At 37.2% G+C, this 25,675-nt stretch overlaps 1 protein-coding gene and 1 long non-coding RNA gene across 3 annotated transcripts in view; one reads left to right on the top strand and one right to left on the bottom strand.

Annotated features, from left to right (window-relative positions):
* Positions 1-13,882, top strand: part of LOC143715133 (uncharacterized) — a 251,763-nt gene extending 237,881 nt beyond the window's left edge. Inside the window, exons 2-3 of the long non-coding RNA XR_013195675.1 lie at positions 13,558-13,617; positions 13,749-13,882. This is a non-coding gene — a long non-coding RNA (uncharacterized LOC143715133). The remainder of the gene's footprint in view (positions 1-13,557; positions 13,618-13,748) is intronic.
* rgs3a (regulator of G protein signaling 3a) overlaps positions 1-25,675 on the bottom strand; it is a 201,527-nt gene that overhangs the window by 140,227 nt on the left and 35,625 nt on the right. For both annotated transcript variants that reach the window (XM_077206789.1, XM_077206790.1), the window contains 8 exons: positions 19,265-19,346; positions 18,737-18,842; positions 17,433-17,769; positions 15,014-15,053; positions 13,573-13,853; positions 11,618-11,701; positions 8,609-8,720; positions 2,095-2,138 (listed from right to left, as the gene is read on the bottom strand). In XM_077206789.1, coding sequence (XP_077062904.1) covers positions 2,095-2,138; positions 8,609-8,720; positions 11,618-11,701; positions 13,573-13,853; positions 15,014-15,053; positions 17,433-17,769; positions 18,737-18,842; positions 19,265-19,346 — 1,086 coding nt within the window. The remainder of the gene's footprint in view (positions 1-2,094; positions 2,139-8,608; positions 8,721-11,617; positions 11,702-13,572; positions 13,854-15,013; positions 15,054-17,432; positions 17,770-18,736; positions 18,843-19,264; positions 19,347-25,675) is intronic.

The raw sequence follows: 25,675 nt of genomic DNA, 5'->3' as shown, positions 1-25,675 counted from the left end.
ACACAGCCAGCATATTAATTTGTTTTTAAAAAGTTATACCAAAGCATCTGCAACCCAGGCTCATTAGAAAAACATGCCTGTGGCGACATTTCTGCAAACTATATTAGGCATCTTTTACTTCTTCAAGTTTCATGACACTCTGAAAGTAAAATGTCCAGTAGACAAAAAGTGCTTTCAGTTTTATCAAAAACAGATGAATGTGATCATATTCATATTGAGTCATATTACCAATCGCTGCAGTTCAGAAATGAAATGTCCGGTGATCGACGCTAAAAGGTTAATGCTTTGGCACATTTTTAAAAAACACCTACGCCAAACCCTACACTAAATCAAAAACACATTTGCTGAAGCAACCATGCCAAGCAAGTCCTCGAGCTCTTTTATCGTGACTCGTGTTTCACAGACTCGAACCCGAGCGCTTCACATCGCGAGTGCAGTGCTGCATCAGGTGAGCTTCAGAGCAAGTTTACTACAGCAGAAAAGTCATACAAATGGAACAGATTGTGTGATCCAAATATTAAACTTATTTTATAAATCTATTTGGAAAAAATGCACTATGGTAAAAGTATTTTCAGGTCATAGCACAGTATCTACCCTTGTAATCATAATTTGTGTATATAAAAAAAAAAAGTTACTTCCACTAGTGTTCATTTCAGGTAGAAACGTCTCGGGTTACGTATGTAACCCTTGTTCCCTGAGAAAGGGAACGAGACACTGCGTCGGTTACGACACTAGGGGAACGCCCTTCAGTGTAGCGCGTCTGAATTTATGAATGCAATCGAATCCAATCCTATTGGCGTTGCGTGATGACGTAGCGTGTGACGGCATAAGCGGATGTATACAAAAGCACGCCGGCACACAGAAATGTCAGCTTTTTGCTATACAGCAAGCGCTCTGTGTTGAAACCGTGAGTCTTATTTGGTGTTGTTTGTCCTGTCTTTTCAAGCTTACTCATTATGGCAAGTGAACAGTTTAAGAAATGTTCCTTGTTTCTCAGGGAACAAGGGTTACATACGTAACCCAAAGCGTTCCCTTTCGAGGGAACGAGACACTGCGTCGGTTACGACACTAGGGGAGGAAGAGGAGTGGGAAAATGCCTCGGCAGTCTCACTCTCAACTAAAACTCTCTGCGATCCCCACGAACTAAGCCGCCGCATTGCCTCGGTAGATGCGGGACCTGAATCGCGGGGAGAACGCATTTGGCCATCTTCATTAAATAAAGCCAGTCGAGAACGCAGAACTCTTACTGAGAGAGACTCACAATGAGCGCAAGCAGCCCCCTCGAGAGCTGCTTGAGCGTGCTGCCTTCCCAAACAAGACACACACAATTCGTGTGTGTGTCCCAGCCATGAGATAGCGTGGGCATGGGAACACACATTTCTTAAACTGTTCACTTGCCATAATGAGTAAGCTTGAAAGACAGGACAAACAACACCAAATAAGACTCACGGTTTCAACACAGAGCGCTTGCTGAATAGCCAAAAGCTGACATTTCTGTGTGCCGGCGTGCTTTTGTATACATGCGCTTATGCCGTCACACGCTACGTCATCACACAACGCCAATAGGATTGGATTCGATTTCATTCATAAATTCAGCCAGAGTCTAGTACATTTCCAATGAGCCTGGGTTGCGAAAATCATATTAGGGGACATAAAAAGTTTGTTTATCACCTATAAAACATGTAAACAAAGAAAATACTTTAATTAGCTGTATATTTTGAACACCACCCTTATGAAAAGAAAATATATTTCCCTATGAATGATCAATATATTAAATGGTTTAACAGTATATTTGAAAATATACTGAATAATATATTGTGTTACTTAATATATTACAATATATTGAATAATACATAAGGAATTAATGCTTTTCATATATTGAAAAATATGTGACAATATATTTACTAATATATCATAATGTATGTAATTTTATATTCAGTAATACACTTACTGTTATTTGAAACACTAGTTTCCCAAATATGGAAATGTGTTATGTAATATATCGCATTATATTTTGCAGTATATTCCCATATATTTTTGTTTATATATTTATAATATATTTCTATTTTAATACACCACCTTTTCCTAACTCACCTCTGTCATGTGGATCAAGTAGAATTGCAGATCTTCACTGTGATCTGAGGAAACAAACATGCAAAGGTCATAAAATGCTTTGAGAAAGGCAACTCAAATCTCAGTTTTTCAGCATCACAGGTTTGGAGCTAAACTGCGGATCCCTGCACTATTCACCCAAAAGGGAAGTGAGAAACCAATCTATTAGTTTTGGGTCCGAGTCCACCTTTGTCAAGTCCGAGTCAAGTCCAAGTCCTTAACAATCGAGTCCGAGTCCAAAGAGGGCCGAGTCGGACTTGAGTGCGAGTCCTTAACATCCGAGTCCGAGTCGAGTCCAGCCGAGTCCACAAAGTTTTAAATGATTTGAAATTGACCTTTCACAAAGACCCGCCCCTCTTAGTTACTGTTGCTACGTCCGACAAGCCGTTCCGCTCTCACTCCAAATGTTCTCACACAGTGAAAAATATATTGCGGAGCAAAGAGGAAACTGAATATGCGCCAACATACAAGACAGAGCAGCCTACTTTTGGGATGAAATAAAGTCTCATCTTTTACATTTTTATAATTATTATGAAATTCAAACAATAAATCCTGTTTTGTGGTGCTTTAATGTGTAGGCCTCAGTTCAAGCAGCACATGAACTGATAATCTCTTAGTTATAGCACAAATTAAACATGAATGAAAATCAGAACTGCAAAAAGATATCAATACACCATTTTTCAAGTTCCAGTCCACTGACTTTAATCTACTAACTGATTTGGTTTGTTTGTCGGACAAAAATGGCGGTATCTGCATTATGATTGGTCAGATCGCCTGTCAATCAAATTCCGGCGAAAGGTCTCAACATTGAGCTCTTAAATTAATATTTTAAACCTTACAAAATGATTGCAATGTATAGTCAAAGTCATACGTTTACCTATTGTACATCTTTCAGAATCTGCAAGGTAATGCTCAAGAATGCAACACGATGCATTAAGAGCCAGGGGTAAACTTTTGAGCAAATGGTGATGTTTAAAGTTTTCTTATTTTGTTTTACATGCTAATATCTTTTTTAGCCTCTGAAGGGCAGGACTAATTTAATATAATTTTCAACAAAATAAGAACAATTTACATCCAGTTCCATCCTTAATGGACTTCTTGAGCATCACTAAATATTTGCAGGGTTTGTAATAGTTGTGTATGAGTCCCTCAGTTGTCACCAGTGCGAAAAGATGGATCTCACAATCATAGTCAAATATGCAGAAGATGCTGGAAAAGCAAAGAATGTGCAGGAGCTGGAGGATTTTTCCTCATGAACAACCATTACAAAAAAAATAAAAAAAAAAATAAAAATTAAAAAAAAACAGTTGTGGATACAAACACAAAATACAAGATAAATTACTTGATTGTAATATTGTGTGTCAGGTAATGATATTTACAATCAAGTAATTTGTCTTGTATTTTGTCTTGTGGACTAGGCTATTAAACATCTGTTATGTGAAAAAGCTTTTTCAGTGCAGTACTAAATAGAAACAATGTTTTTATGATCCTACTTAATAATAAATAAATAAAAATTTTGGAGATTGTGAAAGGTGTATGTAAACTTATGACTAAAGTGTAAATGTAACAAAAATCATTAAATTAATAGACACCAAAATGTTGCTATGGTTATCACTTTCTCATGTTGCTATGGTTACTATGTCAATCATCACAATTTCAAGACTCACAGGACTAAAATTTAGCGGATTCACTCCCACATTTAAATGCATTTATCACTCTTTATAATTTACAGTGTGAACGTAACCACGGGTCCTCTAGAAGCACGAAAAACAAAACTATTATTTAGATTGTCGATAGCGCTCCCTTTAAGCCATCACTTGCCGCGTTCTGCACTCTCCCTACAACTCTCGTCATAAACACTGAAGTGTCCACACTGCACAGTGAATCTCTCATTTATATCGCGTCAAGACTTTGTTTATGAGGGGATTTGCGAAAGGATAAAGCTTGTGCTGATTCTGAACATACATTTTAAGCGAATTCTCCGCATGTTGACTCTAAAATGCCTCTGATTTGCCACTGTGTTCATGCGCTTAATATACATGTCTGTGATTGGCTGATGCTCAACGCGGAAACAACACAAGTAGTTTGGTTTCGTTTTTGAATAATATTGTGTCCTCTAGTGCCCGGACTCGACTGGACTCGGACATTTTTCCGAGTCTAAAATGTCCGAGTCCGTGTACAAATTCATCCGAGTGCGTGACAAGTCCGAGTTCACTCAAAATTGGACTCGAGTCCGAGTCCGAGTTCGAGTTCGAGTACCCCAACTCGACAATCTAACATGTCTGATCAAATACTTCATATTCTCTAATGCCATTATTTGAAGAGTTATCAGAGGAGACCGTTGTACAGTGCTCTTTCTGTGAGACACCTGCAGGATCTTTAGCTATCTGAGATGTTATCCTGTCACATGCTCATACACACATTGATCTCACTGAATTAGTCAGGACATCTACACAAACATTCATTTTATATCTCTTCTAAGTCTCCTGAGCAAAGACACAGCAACTATCTGAGCAAACAATCATCCCAGAAAATTGTCTATTGCTTTCATTTATTTCTCAATCTAATATTGCATTGATTAATTGCAATAATATCTAATGGGCAAAACAGTGATTTGATAATGGTATGATCAGCTTTTCCATTTCATGCATGATCCTACTGATATTGCTTAAAAGCGTTTAAAATAGGGCATGTCTTGAGTTAAATGAGCTGTATCTTTCTACTTGTTTTCTTTTCTAAGCCTTTAAAAGGCACAGTACGCAAGTTTCACGGCTAGAGGTCGCTTATGCAAAACAGTAGCAAAGGCGTAGCTTTATGACGCTGTGAATGAGGGTGGAATCTTGGGAGTTGTGGTGTTCACCTCCACAGCCGATGAAAAGCAGTCCGACAGGAATAATGTTCATTGATGAGCTAATGTATTAAAGTTGTATTAGCGTTACTGTGGTTTGAAGCCAGACACAGACTAGGACATTTTACATTGCAGTTTTTAAAAAACGTATATGCCACTGCGGCTCCTTTCCTTTTGTAAGTTACGTTTAACATCCACATTCTTCTTTCATGAACTTTGTTACAGTGGCATTTGATCACTTCTCTGTCAATAAAGGTATGCTAAACATTTGCTCACCTGTCTAATAAAACACATAGGGCCAGATTTACTAAAGAGGGCAAATTTTAGCGTGAGAAATTTTTGGTGCAAAACCAAAACAATGCAGATTCTGCACGTGATCTACTGACGAAATGCAAATGAAAGAACACAGACGCAGCCGGATCATTTCCATGATGACCAACACTGTCCACCAAGAGCAGCGCAAATTAGCGTCAGGTTTAAGACATGCTTTTTTGGGATGTAAATAATGGCACAAACACCAGTAAACTGACAAGCTCAAACTAGGGGTGTGCATTGGCACTGCCCTCACAATTCGATTCGATTACGATTCACCAGGTAACAATTCGATTCAATTCGATTCTACGATGCATTGCGATGCATCAAAATTCTACTGCACACAACAAGGTAAATTTTTCATCAGTCATGAGGCAATAGAAGCAGTCAGATATTGAACAACAGATTTTATTGGCTGCTATGCGTGTATTATAACTCTCCTATATCTTTGACATAAATGTCATTAAATAAAATAAAATTGAATGGTACAGGGTATTGGATATGGCATTTTCAAACCTGAAAAAGAAAACGTAAATAACTGCTTTAGTGCTTGACGAATGTTTCTCTTCTCTCTGCTTCGTGAAGTTAGTTGTATTGCCAACGTGCTTGATTTTAGTGTGGCAGGTTTTACACACCGCGTAAGTCTTATCTGATTCCCATTAACTTCGTAGAATCCGAAATGTGCCCAAATGTCCGCTTTCCAAGCTTTGGGTGCGTTTTTGATTACCCGTCTATCGCGGTCATCTCCCTCCGCCTCAGCCATCTTTATTGTTGTTATTATGCCCCCGGAAGTAATTGAAACTTCAAAACTTTATTGTTCAAGGCCAGAAAATAAACAGTGACATAATCGATTATGGCACTTTGCCGCCTCGATGCTGAATCGTGCATTTCCCGCATTGCGATGCATCGCCGAATCGATTATTGTTGACACCTCTAGCTCAAATCTTAGTGAATCATCTTGCATGATTTGTTTTAATACTCTCCTCCTATAAATTTTGCGCCTGAAAGGGAAACTCCTACAAATGCATATGCAATAAGTTCAGCCGCTAAAATAACCCTATCTGCCTCTTTTCAGTGTGTCTTTAGTAAATGACAGTAGTTTTTAAAGCCAAAAGACGGTATGCGCTGGCGCTGGTTTTATTTCGCTCTCATTGAGTGAAAAGCATCTTTATAAGCTGTTTGATCAGTTACAGGGGTGTAAAGACCGGTAACACTTACAGTTGCGTTTGTGTCAAAGACTCATGATCTATTGAAGGGAACTTAAGCGACACAGAAGCTCTTACAAAGCAAAAACACAGATTTTGTGTGTGAAAGTGAACACGGCTGTTCAAAAGTTTGGGGTCGGTAAGATTTTTTATGTTTTTAAAAGAAGTCTCTTCTGCTCACCAATGCTGTGATCCTGTGATCAAAGCTGAATTTTCAGCATCATTACTCCAGTCTTCAGTGTCACATGATCCTTCAGAAATCAATCTAATATGATGATTTGATGCTCAAGAAACATTTCTCATTATTATCAATGTTGAAAACAGTCAGGGGCGTCATGCAAGCCAAAATTCTGGGGGGCACAATCTGAAACGTTGCAATAGTTTTCTGACGGGTGATATGGATCATGTTAGGAGGGGTCGGGGTTTCTCCCCCTGAACATTTTTAAATTCTGGCTGCTAAACATACAATTTCAATGCAGTTTGGGAGGGACAGAAATACCTTAACAGAGCTAGCAGCAACCCTCCTCTATCTGAGGACTGAGTTAAAGTATCTATTTTGTAAGTTTAAGTGAAAGACAGGTTGATGAAAGAACTGTAAACTCAAATTCAAAAGCTTGTGAAAGTGAAAGTGACGCGTGATGGCTGAGTATGGTAACCCATACTTGGAATTTGACTTCTGCATTTAACCCATCCAAGTAAGTGCACACACATCTGGAGCAGAGTAGTGAGTAGTGGACACACACACACTTGAAAATGGTTAATATTTGACAGAAATTTTAAAAAGTAATCAAATCAAATGTAATATGTAACATTAATTTAGTAAAATCATTGAAATACTGTAGTTACACTGCTCATTAATATATTTTAAATAAGGAACTTGTAAAGAGTAATTTATGAGCTAACAGAAAAGCTTGTAACTTATACATTTAACCTACTATGGCTTATTGGCTTTGTATGGCAGGCGGTAACGTTAGCCAACTAGTTTACGGTTAGACTAGGCTAGCTATCGATAACGTTACACTGACACAACTTAAGTTAATGCTCTGAATTCGCAGCTAATATCAAATCCATAACTTTTTGATCAAGTTCAAATTTCCAGGTCAACCACAAATAATCCCACTACCTTTTAATATCATCCGATAACTAGTTCAATGCCGATTTGTTGCTTTGCCCACTTACCACTTCAAGACCATCTGTAAAGCATTGCCAGCTCAACGTGCGAGACGAGTGACTGTGAGTTGCTTGAACACACAGCAAAGATTCTACGCGCGTAGCGCTCTAGATTTGATATACACAGCACCATATTAGGAAAAAGGGGCGGGCTGGTGCTGACCGATTTATTACACATCCAGAAGAATACATCTGAGTCGTTATAGGCTCTGGTAATTATGGAGCATAATAGGAATAAAGTTGTGACAAAAAAAATTATCAGGGAGGAAAAATCTGAGGGGGCACGTGCCCGCACTTTGAATGGGCATGACGCCACTGAAAACAGTTATTTACATTTTTATTTTAGGATACTTTGAAGAACAGAAAGTTCAAAAGAACAGCATTTTTCTGAAATAGAATCTTTTGTAACATTAAACACTACCGTTCAAAACTTTGGGGTCAGTAAGAATTTTTATTTAATTTTTTGGGGGAAATAAATAAAATAAATCAATACTTTATTCATCAAGGAGGAATTAAATTGATGAAAAGTGAGAGTAAAGACATTTATAATGTTACAAAAGATTCTATTTCAAATAAATGCTGTTGTTTTTAACTTTCTGTTCATCAAAGAATCCTAAAAAAAAGGTACACAACTGTTTTCAACATTGATAATAATCATAATCATTCTTGAACATCAAATCATCATATTATACTGATTTCTGAAGGATCATGTGACACTGAAGACTGGAGTAATGATGATGAAAATTCAGCTTTGATCACAGGAATAAATACACTTTACTATATATTCACATTGAAAACATAGTTTTACATTGAAATAATATTTCACAATATTACTGGGTTTGTTTTGTATTTTTAATCAAATAAATACAGCATTGGTGAGCAGAAGAGACTTCTTTAAAAAACATTCAAAATCGTACCGACCCCAAACTTTTGAACGGTACTGTAAGTAGTTGTCACTCACCATCCCGCAGCTGCAGCTGTCTGAGGTACAGTGGGTTTTGCAGGACATTACATCGTCCCGGTTCATCCTCTCTGGTCACCAGCATCAGATCGGAGTATATAAAGATTGTCACCTGAAAAGAGAGAGCGAGAGTGAGAGAGTTCAGCAGAAATGGATCAAATGCAGATGTCTCAAAAGAACAGTTGGAATCCGATACATGCGGCCAGTCCTTGAACCGGAAAGTAAGAAAATAACAGCGTTAAAAAAAGCTTCCGGTGTGCAAGAATAAATCAGGTCGGCCCGTCACAGCCTGTCTTTATTTAGCCCAAAAATAGTTGGGTCTGATTTGGTCCAAATTTATCCCAAGATGGATATCTTTTCACCAACCAAGGCTCATTAGAAAAACGTGCCTGTGGCGACTTTCTGCACAATGATATTACATCGTGTTTTGTACGTTTCGCGACAGTTTCAACATGAGATGTCCAGAGTGGCACTAAAAGACTGTGCAGTTTTCTCTGAAACCGATAAACGTGAATCTGGCAACGTTTTATTATGTTGGTTGTCGTACATACCAGAACCAGGAAGTATGACCATATCAGCCCGGTTCTTTCAACACTGCATTGGCTCCATATTAAACATCGTATACATTTTAAAGAATTGCTGATTACTTACAAAGCACTAAATGGTTTAGCTCCCCAGTACTTGAGCGAGCTCTTAACGCATTATAGTCCTTCACGTCTATTGCGATCTCAAAACTCTGGCCAGTTGATAATACCTAGAATATCTAAATCGACTGCTGGCGGTAGATCCTTTTCCTATTTAGCACCAAAACTTTGGAACAATCTTCCTAACATTGTCCGGGAAGCAGACACAGTCTGTCAGTTCAAATCTAGACTAGAAACACATCTCTTTGGCTTAGCATACACATAACACATTATAAACTTCTATAATTCAATGTTAGGCTGCATAGATTAGATCAGCCGGAACCGGGAACACTTCCCTTAAATCCTGATGTACTTGGTACATAATAAGAAGGATGGCGTCTACGCTAATATTAGTCTCTCTGTTTATCCCGAGGTTTACCGTAGTCCGCCGGATCCAGGCCGGATCCGGATCTGATGAAGGACCTGCACCTGGACACGACGACAACGCATCCCTGAACTGACGTTGTCAGGATAATTCCGGTTTTGACCGAAACACTAACTTTAGCTGGACAATAACTTTATCCTAGATCTGTGGTAAAGCCTAAACAATCTGTTACGGTAATTTCTATTGTCACTGTAAAGCTGTTTTGAAACAATCCATACTGTTAAAAGCACTTTATAAATGAAAGTGACTTGACTTGACTTGATATATGACCGCAGTTCTGAATTGAAATGTCCAGGGAGTGTCGCTAAAATGTAAATGCTTATCGCGTTTTAAAATAGCGTACACCTACACTAAACCCAAAACCTACCGAAAAAGAGACTGGAACCAATATTGAAGAAGCCACAGTGTAATAACGCACCAAAAGTCTTTTTGTGTAGACTGCAACTTCAGTAAAAAACATAAGTGAATTACAGTTATACACTTAATCAGTTATAACACCGCCACATTTAAATACAAGTTACATTTAATTTTCATTATCAATTTACCTTTTGTTTTACAGCTTTTTACAATCACTATGACAATTTTTTCAATAAGTTTAACAAATTTCCTAAACTCTTAACACAGTTAGCACTACATCCGTCTGTGTAAGCTATACTATTAACACATTTCGTGTTGCTTTAACACAAAGGCATACAATTAACACATATTTAAAATGCTTGAACTTCTTTTACACACAAGCTCAAACAAGAGCACAACAATAGATTTTTACTGGCAAATTTACCAATGCTTTAACACTGTATGTCAGAACAGATAACACCATGTTATAAACCTAACCCAGGCTAAAGTCAAGGTAAACAGCTGTTTATATTGTGAATTGAAACACAAATATATCCCCTGTATTTTATTCTATTGTTACTGAGAAACAGCTGATTGAATTATGCAAATATATACATTTATTTTTATTTATTTTATTTATTGCAGCAATTCTGTCTCTGGCTTCGTTTTTTCATTTCAGTAACCGTACATTATAAACCACTCTGAGATGGGTCTTTTTTCATTGAATTTCTGCAGCAAAAGACCTAAACCCAACATAACAAAAATGTAGAGAGGCTTCAAAAGAAACTGCAGTGCAAAACACAATCTATGATCAATGCAATAAACTGTGTGTTGTATAAGGGCAGACCTGACACATATACAATAATACAGTTTCTGTAATTCCATCTTATGTTCGTGTTTTATGACATTGTGCTATGATTGACTAAATCTTCCTGTTGGATGAGAATATATGTTAGTGTTTTAAAAATTATTTTATTTTCTAAACATGTTTGCAGTGTTTTGGTAGACATAGTGTATTGTTGATAGTCTATTATTGTATTTTAAAAATTAGTGTTGGAGTTTAGTTTACAATGTGTGATTTTGAGCATGAAATTAACTGTTTTGCCAATTGTGTGTTGTAGGTGTGTTGGTGCATTAAGAGTTTAGCAAATTTGTTAAAAGTATTGAAAAAATTGTCATAGCGATTGTAAAAAAAACTGTAACATTACTTTTTCATACATTTTAATCACAAATTTTTGTTTTTAATACCTTGTCCATTTTCCGTTTTATATTTTTAATTGTACTCTAAAGTCAATCTTGGTACTAAAAGTGCTAGATATCCATTGTTTTAAATGCAATGTCACACAATTAAAGCTTTATTGACTGCATGAGAGAGAATCTCAAAATTTCCCAGACTAAATCTCTCAGGGACAGAACAAAGTTCTAGCAGTTTACATTAGACATTGTCAAGGTGGTAAAAGACAGATACATCTTAAATTACCAATGAGTTCATTTTATTCCAGTAAAAGCACTTGAAGTTATAAAACTGTACTACTTTTAGAACAACTTCAAGTGTGAAATGGCCTAAATCCACATGCATACTACAGTATGTAGAGTATCTCTTACCTTGATAGAGAAGTGCCTGCTCTCGTGTAGGATCATTTCTTCAGAGATCACCAGTGTTCTAGTTGGGCTACACAGATCTACAGGCTTCAGAAAAAAAAAAAAAAAAACTTGAAAAAGAACACGAAAATATTACATTAAATACAATTCACTTGCTATGAGAATAAATATGGTCTGCGTTTTGATTGGCTGTTGAGAGCATGAAACATTTTGAGACATTTACACTAGAAACTAAATTTGTCCGTGTTTCTGTTCATATTCCTATGCATAATTCTTTATATTTCTGGCCATATGGAGCTCATTCTAACATTAATTAATTTTAGGTTTGAATTTAAGGCCTTTTCTTTTTTTACTTATGTATTTTATGATAAAGTTCAGTAGTGTTGGGCTGCCCGTTCATGTCCAATGAAAAATCTGGGCCATCCCTGCTTAAAAAAAAAAAAAAATTATGTTCTAAAAACGTTTTGCTAATGTTCCCGTTAACTTATAAAAAAGTTATTTCTGAATGTTCCCTGAATGTTCAAACGTCCAATTTTTTTAAATGTTTTAATAACATTCTTGGTTATGCAATCGTTAAAGGGGTGGTAAAACACGATTTCACTTTTCTAACTTTAGCTAGTGTGAAATGTTGCTGTTTGATCGCAAACAACATCTGCAACGTTACAATGCTCAAAGTTCAAAGCAAAGGGAGATATTTGCTTTTAAAGAAAAGGACTACAACAAACGGCTGGTTGGGACTACACGACATTTCTCCCGGGTTTAGTGACATCAGCAATCCTAAAATGTACATAAACCCCGCCCCCGGGACACGCAGTCCATGTTGAGAAGAGGAAAAGTTGTTGTATAAGAGTACATTTGTGAGTCAGCTCAAACTTTAGCATCCTTCTTTTCACATGCAATAAAAAGTCACTCTGTGTGCATCTCACAACAGTTCCTATACGTGCGATTTATAGATTAACATGACAGAATATGCTAATTGAAGATAGCTAACTCCACATCAGCAGCATAAATTCATCAACTAACCATTCAGAGACGTCCAGTTGCATTCTACGTGTTGTTACTTCTTGAGTCTCTCCTTCTTTGTCTGACTCTGTTTTAACATTAAAGGCAGAACAGTTTCTGTCATTGTAGTGTGTCTGCGTGAGGTAATGGCAGTTGCTAACACGCACGAACTCTTGAAACCCCACCCTCTGAGGCAGCTCATTTGCATTTAAAGGGCCAGGCACAAAATGGTGCGTTTTTGCTAACCCTCAAAAAGTGACAACTTTTACATGCTATATAAAAATATCTGTGGGGTATTTTGTGCTAAAACTTCACACACACACACTCTGGGGACATCAGAGATTTATTTTACATCTTGTGAAAAGGATTTTTTACCACCCATTTAAAGGAACATTCCATTTAGGAATTCTGCAAACATTGAGGGAACTTTAACTTTGAATGTTCTCTGAACTTTCTGAAACAAGTAGTAACATTTAAAAAAACTAACTTGTCCGACTAAAATGGTATAAACATATGTTTCTGTGCTAAAGTTTTGAGAACATTATTAAAGACCATATAACTTTGAACAAACGTTCTACTAGCATTACTGGAAGAACGTTTGTTTTGTAATTTTGACAGAAGCTTGCCAGAACAGTTACATTTACATTTATTCGTTTAGCAGACGCTTTTATCCCAAGCGACTTACAAATTAGAACAATAACAGCAGTGAAACTAGCAGTAGGACAACAATATGTAAGTGCTATGACCCCTCTCAGTTTAATCTAACGCAGCCCATGTCATTTTTTTTGTTTTTGTTTTTGTTATTCAGTTCTGAGAACGTTTCCTATTAGCAAACCCTGTTGATAACTTGCTTTTTACAGTATTATCTATGGTTTGTTCTGAAGAGATCACTACTAGAGCTCAGTAGATGTTTTTATTTAATGTTTGTGCACATTTTGAAGATATGGGAGATTTACCTGCACAAAGATGGGGAAGATGAGGATTTTAGGTGTCACTTTAACGTAGGTACCGTAGTTGGCATGAGGCATGTGTGACCTCACAATGGTGCAGTTCTGGTAGTTGGCAAAGTTTGAGGTGTTTGTTGGCTGTTGGTAATGTCCACTTTGCTGTGTTTTGGATTTGCTGTAGCCAGAGCGTCGCAGAAAGCACGTTCTGCTGGCCAGTCCAGGAGCTGACTGGGAACCAGTGGCCGGAGGAGGTGGAGCAGGCGTCTGCGGTGTGGGGAACATCTGGCCAGCTGTTGGAAAGTAAAGATCGTAGATATTAGATGGATAAATGAAAAGACATGTTCTGTGGTTTAGAAGTACAGAAGAGCCTGGGTCGGGCTGTGGGGGGGCGCACCGTCCTTCGCCCGGGGATGTGCACAGATAGCTATATTAATCATAAATCATATTAATATCTTTACTATCACTGTTATTGTTTGGAGGGTTTGGTGGAGAAGAGAGTGGAGGGACGAGAGAAAGGGTAAAATATGGTAAATTACTGATTACTGAACACCCCCAAAGGACAAATTATACGGTCTTTCTTTTCTTTACCTTTTGTTTGTTTTGTTTTTTGCTTGTTTTTTTTATTATTATTTTTTAAATTATCTTATATTGGTGTTTGTCTGTTTTTTTGTGTGTTTTTTTAATGTTTATTTTGTTAAATGTCTGTATGTATTTCTGCAATACATTTTTTTTTTAAAGTATAGAAGAGCCGATATGACAGCCCTATACCCTGTAAGCAGGTCCTTGATGGAAATCCCATGTTTTCTGGTCAGTATTTCTGCAGTAGGTTGTGCCATATGGGAGAAAACATCATCGGCATTGTCTATGTCTATGTCAGTATATCCACTACTAATAAGAAGTAGAGGCATGGATAGAAATGAATGTAAGGAGTTAATTGAAATGAAGCCATAATGTGTGCACTATCTGGATCAAACAAAACATGATCAAGGGCATTCGCATATGAAATGGTCAAAATGACAAATTCGCAAATCATCCATTTTTTTTTACTTCTTATGTTTTTTGCAGTCTAATGACTTGACTTGACGACTTGACTTGAACGAAATGGTCAAATTGACAAATTCGCAAATCAATTTTTTTACTTGTGTTTTTTGCAGTCTATTGACTTGGACTTGTCATTATACATAGTACAACGAAATTCTGTCCTCTGAATCTCATTTAAAGAACTGAACATAAACACTTAAAACAAACAACAATAAGCAGCATCAAACAGCAGCAATTACTTTAAAATAAAGTGCCATTATGTAAAGTGCAATACCCTACATTGCCCTGCTTAAGTCTCTTACTCAAGGACACAATGTTGTAGGGCTTAAGCTAGTAACTTTCCAAACCCTGAGCCTTTACCACGGCACCACACCACCAATACAAACTGCACTAGGAAAGAGGAACTTACTTAATGTCCTGTGGTTATCTCCATAGACAGAGCCCAATACCTGCAAAGTATTGAAGAGTCAATAAGTGAAGACAACGAGACTAAGTACATGCTAAGATATTATGTGGAGTTTTCTCACTACTTTAATGAATCAATGATTACAATATTAGGCCTTTTTTACACAAACGACCTAAGCAACACAAACTTTCTGCTTTTACACTGGAAGCATTTTCCTTCGTACATAAAATATAGTGATAAATATAGTGTAGGAATTGAATGTGAACTCCAATTTAGACTTCATTTACATCCAAATGATAATCAATCTACATAGAATGGAACCCAAACCCCAAGCTTTAGCCATAAAATGTTAAATAATATGGACAATCTGAATCTAGAAAGCACTGTTTGTGTGCCTGTCAGTATTTAGGCTGGTTAGGGGTGACTTTACCACCTTGAAAAAGAGTTACGTTTGGTGGTTTGGTGCTGCTTACGTGTGCAGTGTGTGTAATAGGCCTTATGGACACCTCTGTAGACTTGATTATAACAAACGGAAATATACTTTTATGTGTAGCATGTATTGTGTTAAGTACAGATTTAAATGAAAGCACAGGTTTCCTGTAATAGTTGCCTAATAAGTTACTGATACTGTACATGGTTGGTTATAAAGATATTTTTCAATGGAAACAATGGGTCTCATTCACTAAGATCTGCATCCAAAGCCTGCATCAATAAATTCACACTAAAATTGATTCTACATTTAAGATCAAATTTAGAACTTACTGAAATACGCAAAACTCTGTAAACATTTAAATAATATAAAGGTTTTCTTGTGTTAAAATTTTTATGATGGCATTGGCATTTCTTGAGAACACTTGTAATTGAGAATCTTGCTGTTTATATCTATAAGGATTTTAAACGTTTGGTTGCCTTTACTGTAGGTACAGCATCTGCCTACAATGATAGGCAATGATAGAATTTAAGTTCCCCTGTGCTGAAAATCAAGGTTTAAATATTGTTTGTATGTCTGTGGTGTGTTATTAATATGCTTTAAGATAAACCATGTGTAAATTCATAAGTCGACAGCATTGCTGAGTATTTCCTCCTTAAAACTGCAGTGAACCAAAGACAGTCTCGAAAACACGGTTTGAAATCGCTGGTGTTTCTGACGTCACAAACTACCTTATAACCAATCAGATCAACGTGTGATCGTCAACGAGTGGATCTCTGAGTGAGTGAGTGAGTGGAGGCGGGGCTCATTTGCATATTCATAGAACGCTTATACTAAATGAGGCAAGAGTGCAGAGTTATATTCAAACTATTTTAATGCATGAAGTTTTAAGGGATAAAATTATTGACTACAGGGATTTTAAAATGGTTTTTAAGAAGGCTAAAGAAAACACCAAAGAAGTACTTACAAATAAAGAAACATTATTAATTTTAAAAGAAAAAGGGAGCTTTTTTTCCACTATGCTTTAGATAGTTTTATTTAGATGTCTTATTTATGTCAAAATGACCCGAAGCCCTAAAATTATACTTTTTTTTTTGTCCAGAAAGCTTATTTTATTTAATTTTGATCATATTTTTTCTATTTTTTAATGGCCTTTTTTATTTTGGGTTATTTTTTATTTCATTTACCTTTAAATGACTAGATTTGATCAATGAATAATAAATAAATAGTAATTTAAGCACATTCCTCACATTCTTTCAACCTTTTAAATCAGCTCAATATACCTTACAATGGGAGTCTTGCCGACTTCTTGTGGAAAAAAAATAATATAACATGATATTTCATGACTCTTGCCGCTGGATGGCCTTATAGCTCTATATGAAGCAAATGAGTGGTTCTGCTGGGTCCTAAAGCCAGTTCAGTTCAGTGTGCATTCAGATACACATGTTAACATTATAAAATAACTTTTTGGTAAAGTTTTAGCATTTTTAGCTTGAATATTTAGCATTTTTAGCTTGATTTTATATTTTTTTCTATGTGTACTGAAGCATTCCTCGCATTCAAAAATTGACCCGCGAGGGAAGAATTTGTTACTTTTTTTAATTTCAACAACAAAACTCCGAATCCATTCTTTTTTTGTGTGTGTGTGTGTGTGTGTGTGTGTGTGTGTGTGTGTGTGTGTGTGTGTGTGTGTGTGTGTGTGTGTGTGTGTGTGTGTGTGTGTATTCGTGGTGCAAGTGCGACAAAAGTCCCAGAGGTCATGGCCCCCTCATGTCTGCTCACATTTTCACATCATATCGAGACATTAAGCAGCTGTGAGACACCATGATGATGTGTTTTATTGATTCCCTCTATACTCTCCCAACTTTACACGTCCATTTTTTGAGACTTTTTCCAACTCTGAGGTGTGAACGGCCAGGCTAAAACAGGGGGGTTTCATGAAACTTTAAGCAGCTGTGAGACACCATAATGATGGACAGTGCTTGGCTCTACCTGGCTTCCAGGATTAACAGGAGACAGGATGATATAATCGTCCCCGTTTGATGCTTTCACACGCGTCCCTCGAAGCGTCTGAGTGCCGTCCACTGCACTCCTGCGTTCTCCCCACAGGACTCCCGACCCGTTCACTAAATCCCTGCGGCCGGTGCGCTGGTGGGGGGGCATAGGCGGGAGCGGGGGCGCTCGGTCCCCCATCTTGCTTTTAGCCGGGGAAACTGGCTTGTCATAGTTAGAGGACTTGTAAGTAGGATGATGGATCAGTTGCCCAAAGTTGGACTTCACAGAGAGTCCCGAACGCCAAACCACCACTGTGATTTCACTTCGACTATTTCTGGAGACAGTGAGAGAAAACAGAACAAACGTAGGAAGAAAAGCAAACAAAGATTGATTTAATCATTAATTATTGAGTGTGTTTATGAGCAAAGACTTAGCTTAGTTATAATAATCAAACCGTAAGATTGTGTCAACACCTTTAACAGGTTTCACCTTGTTAAAAAGACATGAGCTGAATTAAATTGCACTTAAAAGTATATTTTTGGAAACATTTTACTTGCAGACAATATTATATTAATTAAATGAAAGGCTTAAAGAGAGTACACTGTCATGACTATGTTTCTTGCACTTTGTAATCATGTCAAATTAAAAGTTTGACTTTACAGAACATTTTAAATACTTGTGTTTTAATCTTTTGTGGTGCTTTAAAGAAGTACACTCCTTTTGATGTGCCGACTAACATGTAAAGTACTTGATTATAATTTTAACTGTGGTGTGTTATTCGATGTTGCATTTAAAGATAATATATTTTAAATGTAATAAATTACCACTGCATCATTACAATTACATTTATTTTAAATACATGATATACAGATTGCAAAAGAAATTACTTTAAAGTATATTTTGTTTACCACAAATCCTTGTCAACACACTTTAACCGTATTTCAAAGGCAACAAAAGTAGCAAATTATGAAAATACATATGAACATGTACTTAAGTCCAACTTAATTTGGTCAAAAAAAAGTTTTGTTTAATTTCCATTTAAAATATTTTACATTTTCATTTAATAGCAATTAAATGATTTAAAAACACATAACATTCAATTTGCACTTAAGTTTATTACTTTAACTTACAGTATTTCTCCAATAAGTGCTTTTTAAAGTATGTACTTTTTCAAAAAAGGCATTTAATCAGGTAAAGGTCATAAACAGCGTTTCTTTTTGTACAATAGCTTATGCGTACAGTGTGCCGGAGTACATTTATTATCAATAATTTGATCTTCACAACTATAGTATTATATGTACCTAATAGCATGTGCAAGATCTACACACTTCCAATGTTTGACAAGTTGACCGTTTAACTGCAAAACCGTGTCCAACTGCTGCAAACCAGCCTGATCCGCTGGACCACCTGAGAGAAGAAACACACACATGTTGGCTTTCCATGTTTTATGGGGACTTTCCATAGACAATTACTTTTATACAGTACAAACTGTATATTCTATCCTCAAACCCATCACAGAAAACATTTAGCATTTTTACATGTTCAAAAAAACAAAAATGTCCCCACAAGGATTTCAGATATTGACATCTTTGAGGACACACACACACACACAAACACACACACAGACACACACACACACACACACACAACATTTATAAAGACAACAGTGAGTGTTACTCAGCTGTGACTCATGTAGCCTAAAACTCACACACACATTGACCCTTGTATGACTGTGATGCTTAATAATCCATGACGCAGAATTACCACACACTCCCAGCCTCCTCTGGCACAGCACACACACACATGAACACACACAGAGCAGTTCTTGCCTGGATCGACTGCTTGTATACGAACAGGCGAGTCAGAGCAGATGGTGAAGCCGAAGCCGTCCTTTCCTCGTGGAATGGTCACCTAAAGCACACACACACACACACACACGCACACACACACACACACATACACACAAACACACACACACACACATATGAGTACAACACACTGCCACCTGCTGTAACAGGGACACTGCAGCTGCCCGTCAGAGGAGCACCAACACAATTAACATTTTTTTGTTTCAGTGTTACAGAGATTTACAGCAAAGTAAAAAAGGTTGTGCTATATTGTAAATCTAACTAAATGCGATATAAGATTCGACTCACAGAGGAGTGACTATATAAAAAATATTGTATTGTATTGCATCTAGTATGGCTTTGCATTTAAGAATACTGTGAATAAAAATATTAACCCATAAGAACCCAGACCAATTTCCCCTTATAGGAAAATTATGGGGCATATAAAACAGACTAAATGGACGACTTAAAACATGTTTCTGACGTTGTTTTTTAAATACAACCACTCCTTGTCAAAGATGTATAATGTTACATATATGTCACATTGGGCGTTTATGATAATTTTTTAATGTTACATATATGTCACATTGGGCTTTTATGTCTCATTTGAAAAAAAAAAAAAAAATTGTCAGTTTTCTTGCTAAATAACAGTTTTTTTCTGTTTATTTTCTTTTCCACAACATTTTCAAAATTATAACTTTTCTGGGAAGATAAATTAAAAAAAAACTTTTTCAGAAGTAATAGTTTTTGCATTTTATTTGCTTTGCCACATATTTCAAAAACACATAACTGTGACCTTTTCAGGTATACGGTTTAATCAGAAATACATTTTTAGATTATCTTTTCACAACTCGAAAATGTACAAACTGAATAAAAATAAATAACTACCTCACACTGGAGGTCAACATGTTGAACATGCATGTAGTGCAACAACATTGCAAAATTCTACCTTTTCAGGTATACGGTTTAACCAGAAATACATTTTTTGATTATTTTTTCACAACTCGAAAATGTGCAAACTGAATAAAAATAAATATGGTGTTTTATACCAGATGTTGCATACCTGTTTTACTTACAGGTATGCAAAATATTTTCAAAATACATTTCATTAAAGGGTAAACCCTAAACCAACTTATTTTAGTTAATGATTTGTAAGACTGGGGCTTTATTATCGCTGTTCAATGATTCAAGTAATTTTTTGGACATTTGGGTATAAAGTGTTTTAATTCTACAATATATGGTGTAAAACATCTGAGTGCTGCCCTCTTCAGGTTGAACGGTGGCTACTGCGTTTTAATTTTCCTATTGGAAGTTGTGGTGCCCTGTGACATCAGAGGGCACCAGCTAATCGCAACCTTGCCTACAGAGAGATGCGTCTCAGGTGCAAAAATCAGGTCAAGTGTAATCTAGTATATGTTATTAAAACATTAGAATTGTTGCATCGGTTGAAACATACCTTTAATAACAAAAAAAATACATGCAAAATTTGCTTTCATCCGAAAAAAGTACTTTGGACCACTGAGCAACAGCCCAGTGCTGCTTCTCTGTAGCCCAGGTCAGGCACTTCTGCCGCTGTTTCTGGTTCAAAAGTGGCTTGACCTGGGGAATGCGGCACCTGTAGCCCATTTCCTGCACACGCCTGTGCACGGTGGCTCTGGATGTTTCTACTCCAGACTCAGTCCACTGCTTCCGCAGGTCCCCCAAGGTCTGGAATCGGTCCTTCTCCACAATCTTCCTCAGGGTCTGTTCACCTCTTCTCGTTGTACAGCGTTTTTTGCCACACTTTTTCCTTCCCACAGACTTCCCACTGAGGTGCCTTGATACAGCACTCTGGGAACAGCTTATTTGTTCAGAAATTTCTTTCTGTGTCTTACCCTCTTGCTTGAGGGTGTCAATGATGGCCTTCTGGACAGCAGTCAGGTCGGCAGTCTTACCCATGATTGCGGTTTTGAGTAATGAAACCGGCTGGGAGTTTTTAAAAGCCTCAGGAATCTTTTGCAGGTGTTTAGAGTTAATTAGTTGATTCAGATGATTAGGTTAATAGCTCGTTTAGAGACCCTTTTCATGATATGCTAATTTTTTTAGATAGGAATTTTGGGTTTTCATGAGCTGTATGCCAAAATCATCAGTATTAAAAAAATAAAAGACCTGAAATATTTCAGTTGGTGTGCAATGAATCTAAAATATATGAAAGTTTAATTTTTATCATTACATTATGGAAAATAATGAACTCTATCACAATATGCTAATTTTTTGAGAAGGACCTGTACATAATTATTATCCAATAAGGGTGCTGCACACTGTTACATGCTGAATAGCGTAGCTGTTACTCAAATTGCATATTTCAGCAGTATTTAGATTCTAGATTAGTTGTAGGCCTATTTATATTCTGATTTGCTAATAACAGAATTTTACAATCTAATATTACTACAGAATATAATGAGCACAGTTGATATAAAAAGTATACAAACTCCTCTTAAAACCACTGGGCTTTGTAATGAAAAAAATGTAACAAAGATAAATCGCATCAGAACTTTTGCACATTTAATATAAAAATTACAACCAATGCAATGCCACTGAAAGAAAAAAAAATTTGGCCGGTGATTTTTCTTGAGTCACTGGCCATTGGCAGGTGTGGCATAAAGTTAGTTTAGGCCCGATTTATATGTGAATAAAAGCCTTAATTCAATCTGTTCATCATATAAAGTGATCGAGTCTCGAATTTGATTTTAGTGATCGAATTTGCACTAAACCTCTCAATTCATATGGATTAGTTTTACGATCTCTTTATGAACTGTTTGAATTGTCAAAATTGCTGTTTTCCTTTGACTTCTAGTATCCCTGTTTCACAATATTATTCTCTATTTTAATTTTCATATTGGTAGGTGTTTTGCATTATTAAAGCATTAATCTCACTAAATTTTGATACATTTCTCAGAGCAAACTCTTTTAAAATGGCTCTCCCTATAAGCAAACTAAGTGGCTGCTTAGGGCCCCGCCGCCACTAGGGGGCCCCCAAACTATGGTCCGACCATAGACTCTGACCGTGAACTGTAACTCGACGTACATCCGCATCATGTTAACGCAGCGGTAGAGTTACCCGCGGGACACTGCACTTATTCGCAATCATAAAAGTTGATTATTTGCATTTGCTTTAAAGCCTTGCCGGTTAAACAGTTCATTCGCGTGCTGTTCTAACATGCGTTTTTTTTCTGTGCACGTACACGCGCGCGCACTAAAACCCTGTCATACAGCTCCCGATTGGACTTTATCTAAATTGACCCTTCGCTAAGCCACGCCCAAAAACCGCCACTGGCCAATCGCGTCTTAGCCACCGTAACTAGGCGCGGGAGGTCTGGCAAGCTTTCAAGCGAGGGAAACATGCCGAAGCGTTGTGCTTATGGATTATGGCAAATCTGATACCCGGTATCCTAAAAGTTTGGACGGGGGAGAGGAATTATTTTCCTTCCTGAAAATCTAAAAGCCACGGGGAGAAATGATGTGCGTGGATCAGCAGTTTGGGAGACCACATTCACAACTACATGTCCACAGGATTAACAAAAACACATATTGCTTGGAAATAATGACAGTTCTTTGTTCATAATGCATATATTTTTTAACGTAAAATAAGACGATTAAAGACAAGACGGAGGCTCACTTACATACTTTAAAATATGTTTTAGCATGTTGTTAATCGACGGCCTACTACCCCTGACTGAGTAACTTTAACCCAATCCGATTGCGGCTCTCCCGATGTTAGTGTTATTCCACAAGATTTATGGATAAACTGTTTGATTTATAATTATTAGATTATTTTCACATTTCACTACCCTGCTGTTCACGAACATAGCTGTTCCTCAATGTGTGTGTTTCCCATTTGAATGGTCAGGGTATGAGGCGCTGCTGCTCCGCTGGGACTAACGTTATAGGCTTTAGCTTCAATTTGTATGAAATTATTCTCTAATCGGTTGCATATTATGTCGTGGATATATCCCTCGAATGCATACTCCAGTCCCTTTTGTCTCGCTCTCTCAGATATTTCACATGTTCGCCAAAAATGACTAATTATCTCATTGGGAATGTCTGACACCGGTGCATACACACTGTAATAGATGTGCCAGGTGCGAAAGCTTGTCAGGCGTAGCAACAGTAACTAGGGAGGGCGGGGCTTAGCGGAGGGTCAATACTGTCAAATACATAAACACAATTGAAGTAATCAGTTGTGTCTGTCACTTTGTTAGAAGCGGGACAGCAGCCTATAGTATACATGGATAGTTAAAGGGATAGTTCACTCAAAAATGAAATTATTTACTCAATCTCCATGTATCAGTTTCTTTCTTCTGCTGAACACAAAATAGGATATTTTGAAGAATGTTGGTAACCAAACTGCTGCAGGTCCCCACTGACTTCCATATATAAAAAAAAAAACTATGGAAATTAATGGGGTCTATCAAATGTTTGGTTACACACATTCGTCAAAATATCTTCTTTTGTGTTCAGCAGAAGAAAGAAATTGATACATGGAGTGAGTAAATAATGACAGAATTTTCATGGGTGAACTACACATTTAATGTTAATACATGCATTATTGTTATCTTGTTACACGTCCATCTGATTCTGATCTGTTCATTTCATGTCTTATTTAAGTATTTAATTTAATATTGTCCGTTTTGTAAATTATTATTTTTATATGAACATACTATTATCTAAAGTTATTTAGTTAATTGTTCTGCACATTTGCACGCAATTTTTTTTATACCAAAAGCAAAAGCTGGTTTATTTAGTACACCACATTAAGTAAACATCTTAGTACTGAAAGACTTTGAATATTAAAGTGCAAAATAAGCCCTGGTCACTCTTGTGGGTTTGCTACTGTAAATACTGCAATTTGAAACCATATAAGGGTAAAAACATGCCAAGCATGTTTTTACCCTTATAACACATTGATGTTAGCAACACGGCTACAACTAATACAATTGATAATGGGTGAGTTTTGTACTCTGGGAATAATCAAGCATTGACAATAGTTAATCATATTGGCGGCACCATGGGCCCCAAATAAAATTCTGCTTAGGGCCCCATAAAGGCTTGGGCCGGCTCTGATACTGAGTAAGGGTCACCGTAATGTTGTCAAGTAATGCCTGGTTCAGATTCATGATTTTTTTTGTCTGTTACGATAGTCACTGTGTCAGATTAAGCGATTTTGACTCCTAAAATCTTGTCGTGTGGTGGACAAGAAACATGTCAGACTACACGTTGCTTCCTGACCAGTCATCCCGTGCCGTCTTTAACGACGCGCGTGATGTCATTGAGAAGGCGAAACTAGTAGCGAGTGACTTCCGGAAACGAACGTAAACAAACAATGGATGAAGCGGGGAGTGTTGTATTGGCTGTCCTGTGTTCAGAATGGACACGTTCCTGGATTGCTCGAAGAGGACAGTATGGGCTGTCAATCCTCCAAAGAGAACTTGAGGTAAAATATTGTTTTCTTACGAACCTTTCCTCCATGTCATAACTCCACCTAGTAGCACCATCGTCTCTCTTTCATTTCGCCATTTTTGAAAGTTGCGTATGGAAAAGCTTCTGTGCTCCTATTGGTCAACCTCATACATGTGACGGAACCCGTCGTGGGCGACCGTTAAAAAAATTAAACATGCTAGTCTTTTTGTCTTGATGTCGTGAAGCATCGCAGACTCGGCGTAGGTTGTCGCCCACTATGACACACTATACAAGATGATAAGATCGAATCTTGCGTCCCGGCGCCCGTTGTCGTTTACGAATCCCCACGACACCCTACGTCAAACGGATCGTGCCAAAATCGCTCTAAAATCGTGTAATCTGAACCAGGCATACGACATATTTTCTTGATCCTGGAACAACATTCCTCTCGAAAAATGTAGTCCTAAACCTAAACCTACCCGTAAGTTATCCCTAATATCAGAGGGAAATGATAGTTGAATAACACTGATGTAGAAGCACATAACCTGATTGTAAGCCTAAACTCGAAACTTGTTCCTCAAATCTGATTGGTTGACTGAAATGCTGTTCCAGGATAGACAAAGATGTTGCACTTGGTGAAATTAAGTTAATCACTGAAGGATGACAATTTGGTAAAACATTACAGTAAAGGTGTCAGTGTAGGATGTGTGTGTTGGTGGATGGGGGTTATAAGTTATAAGGTAAATCCGTAGGTAAATTCGGGGGCCCCTTTTAAAAATCTGCTTAGGGCCCCAATAAATGTGAGAAGTCTCCAGACAGCAGATCCACTACATCTGCAGAGGGTGTTTAAGCCTCTGTGTGTGTGATGGCTGATCCTTACATGAAATGAAGGGATTACAGCAGAAATCTGGATTAAACCGAGAGAGAGAAAAGAGAAAAGGGGGGATAGAGAGG

The sequence above is a fragment of the Siphateles boraxobius genome, unplaced genomic scaffold (assembly GCF_051911475.1).
Source record: "Siphateles boraxobius isolate OS27281-9 unplaced genomic scaffold, OSU_SipBor_1 56, whole genome shotgun sequence".
Taxonomy (NCBI): domain Eukaryota; kingdom Metazoa; phylum Chordata; class Actinopteri; order Cypriniformes; family Leuciscidae; genus Siphateles; species Siphateles boraxobius.
The sequence above is the reverse complement of the archived record's forward strand: the minus strand, read 5'-3'. Positions and strand labels throughout refer to the sequence as shown.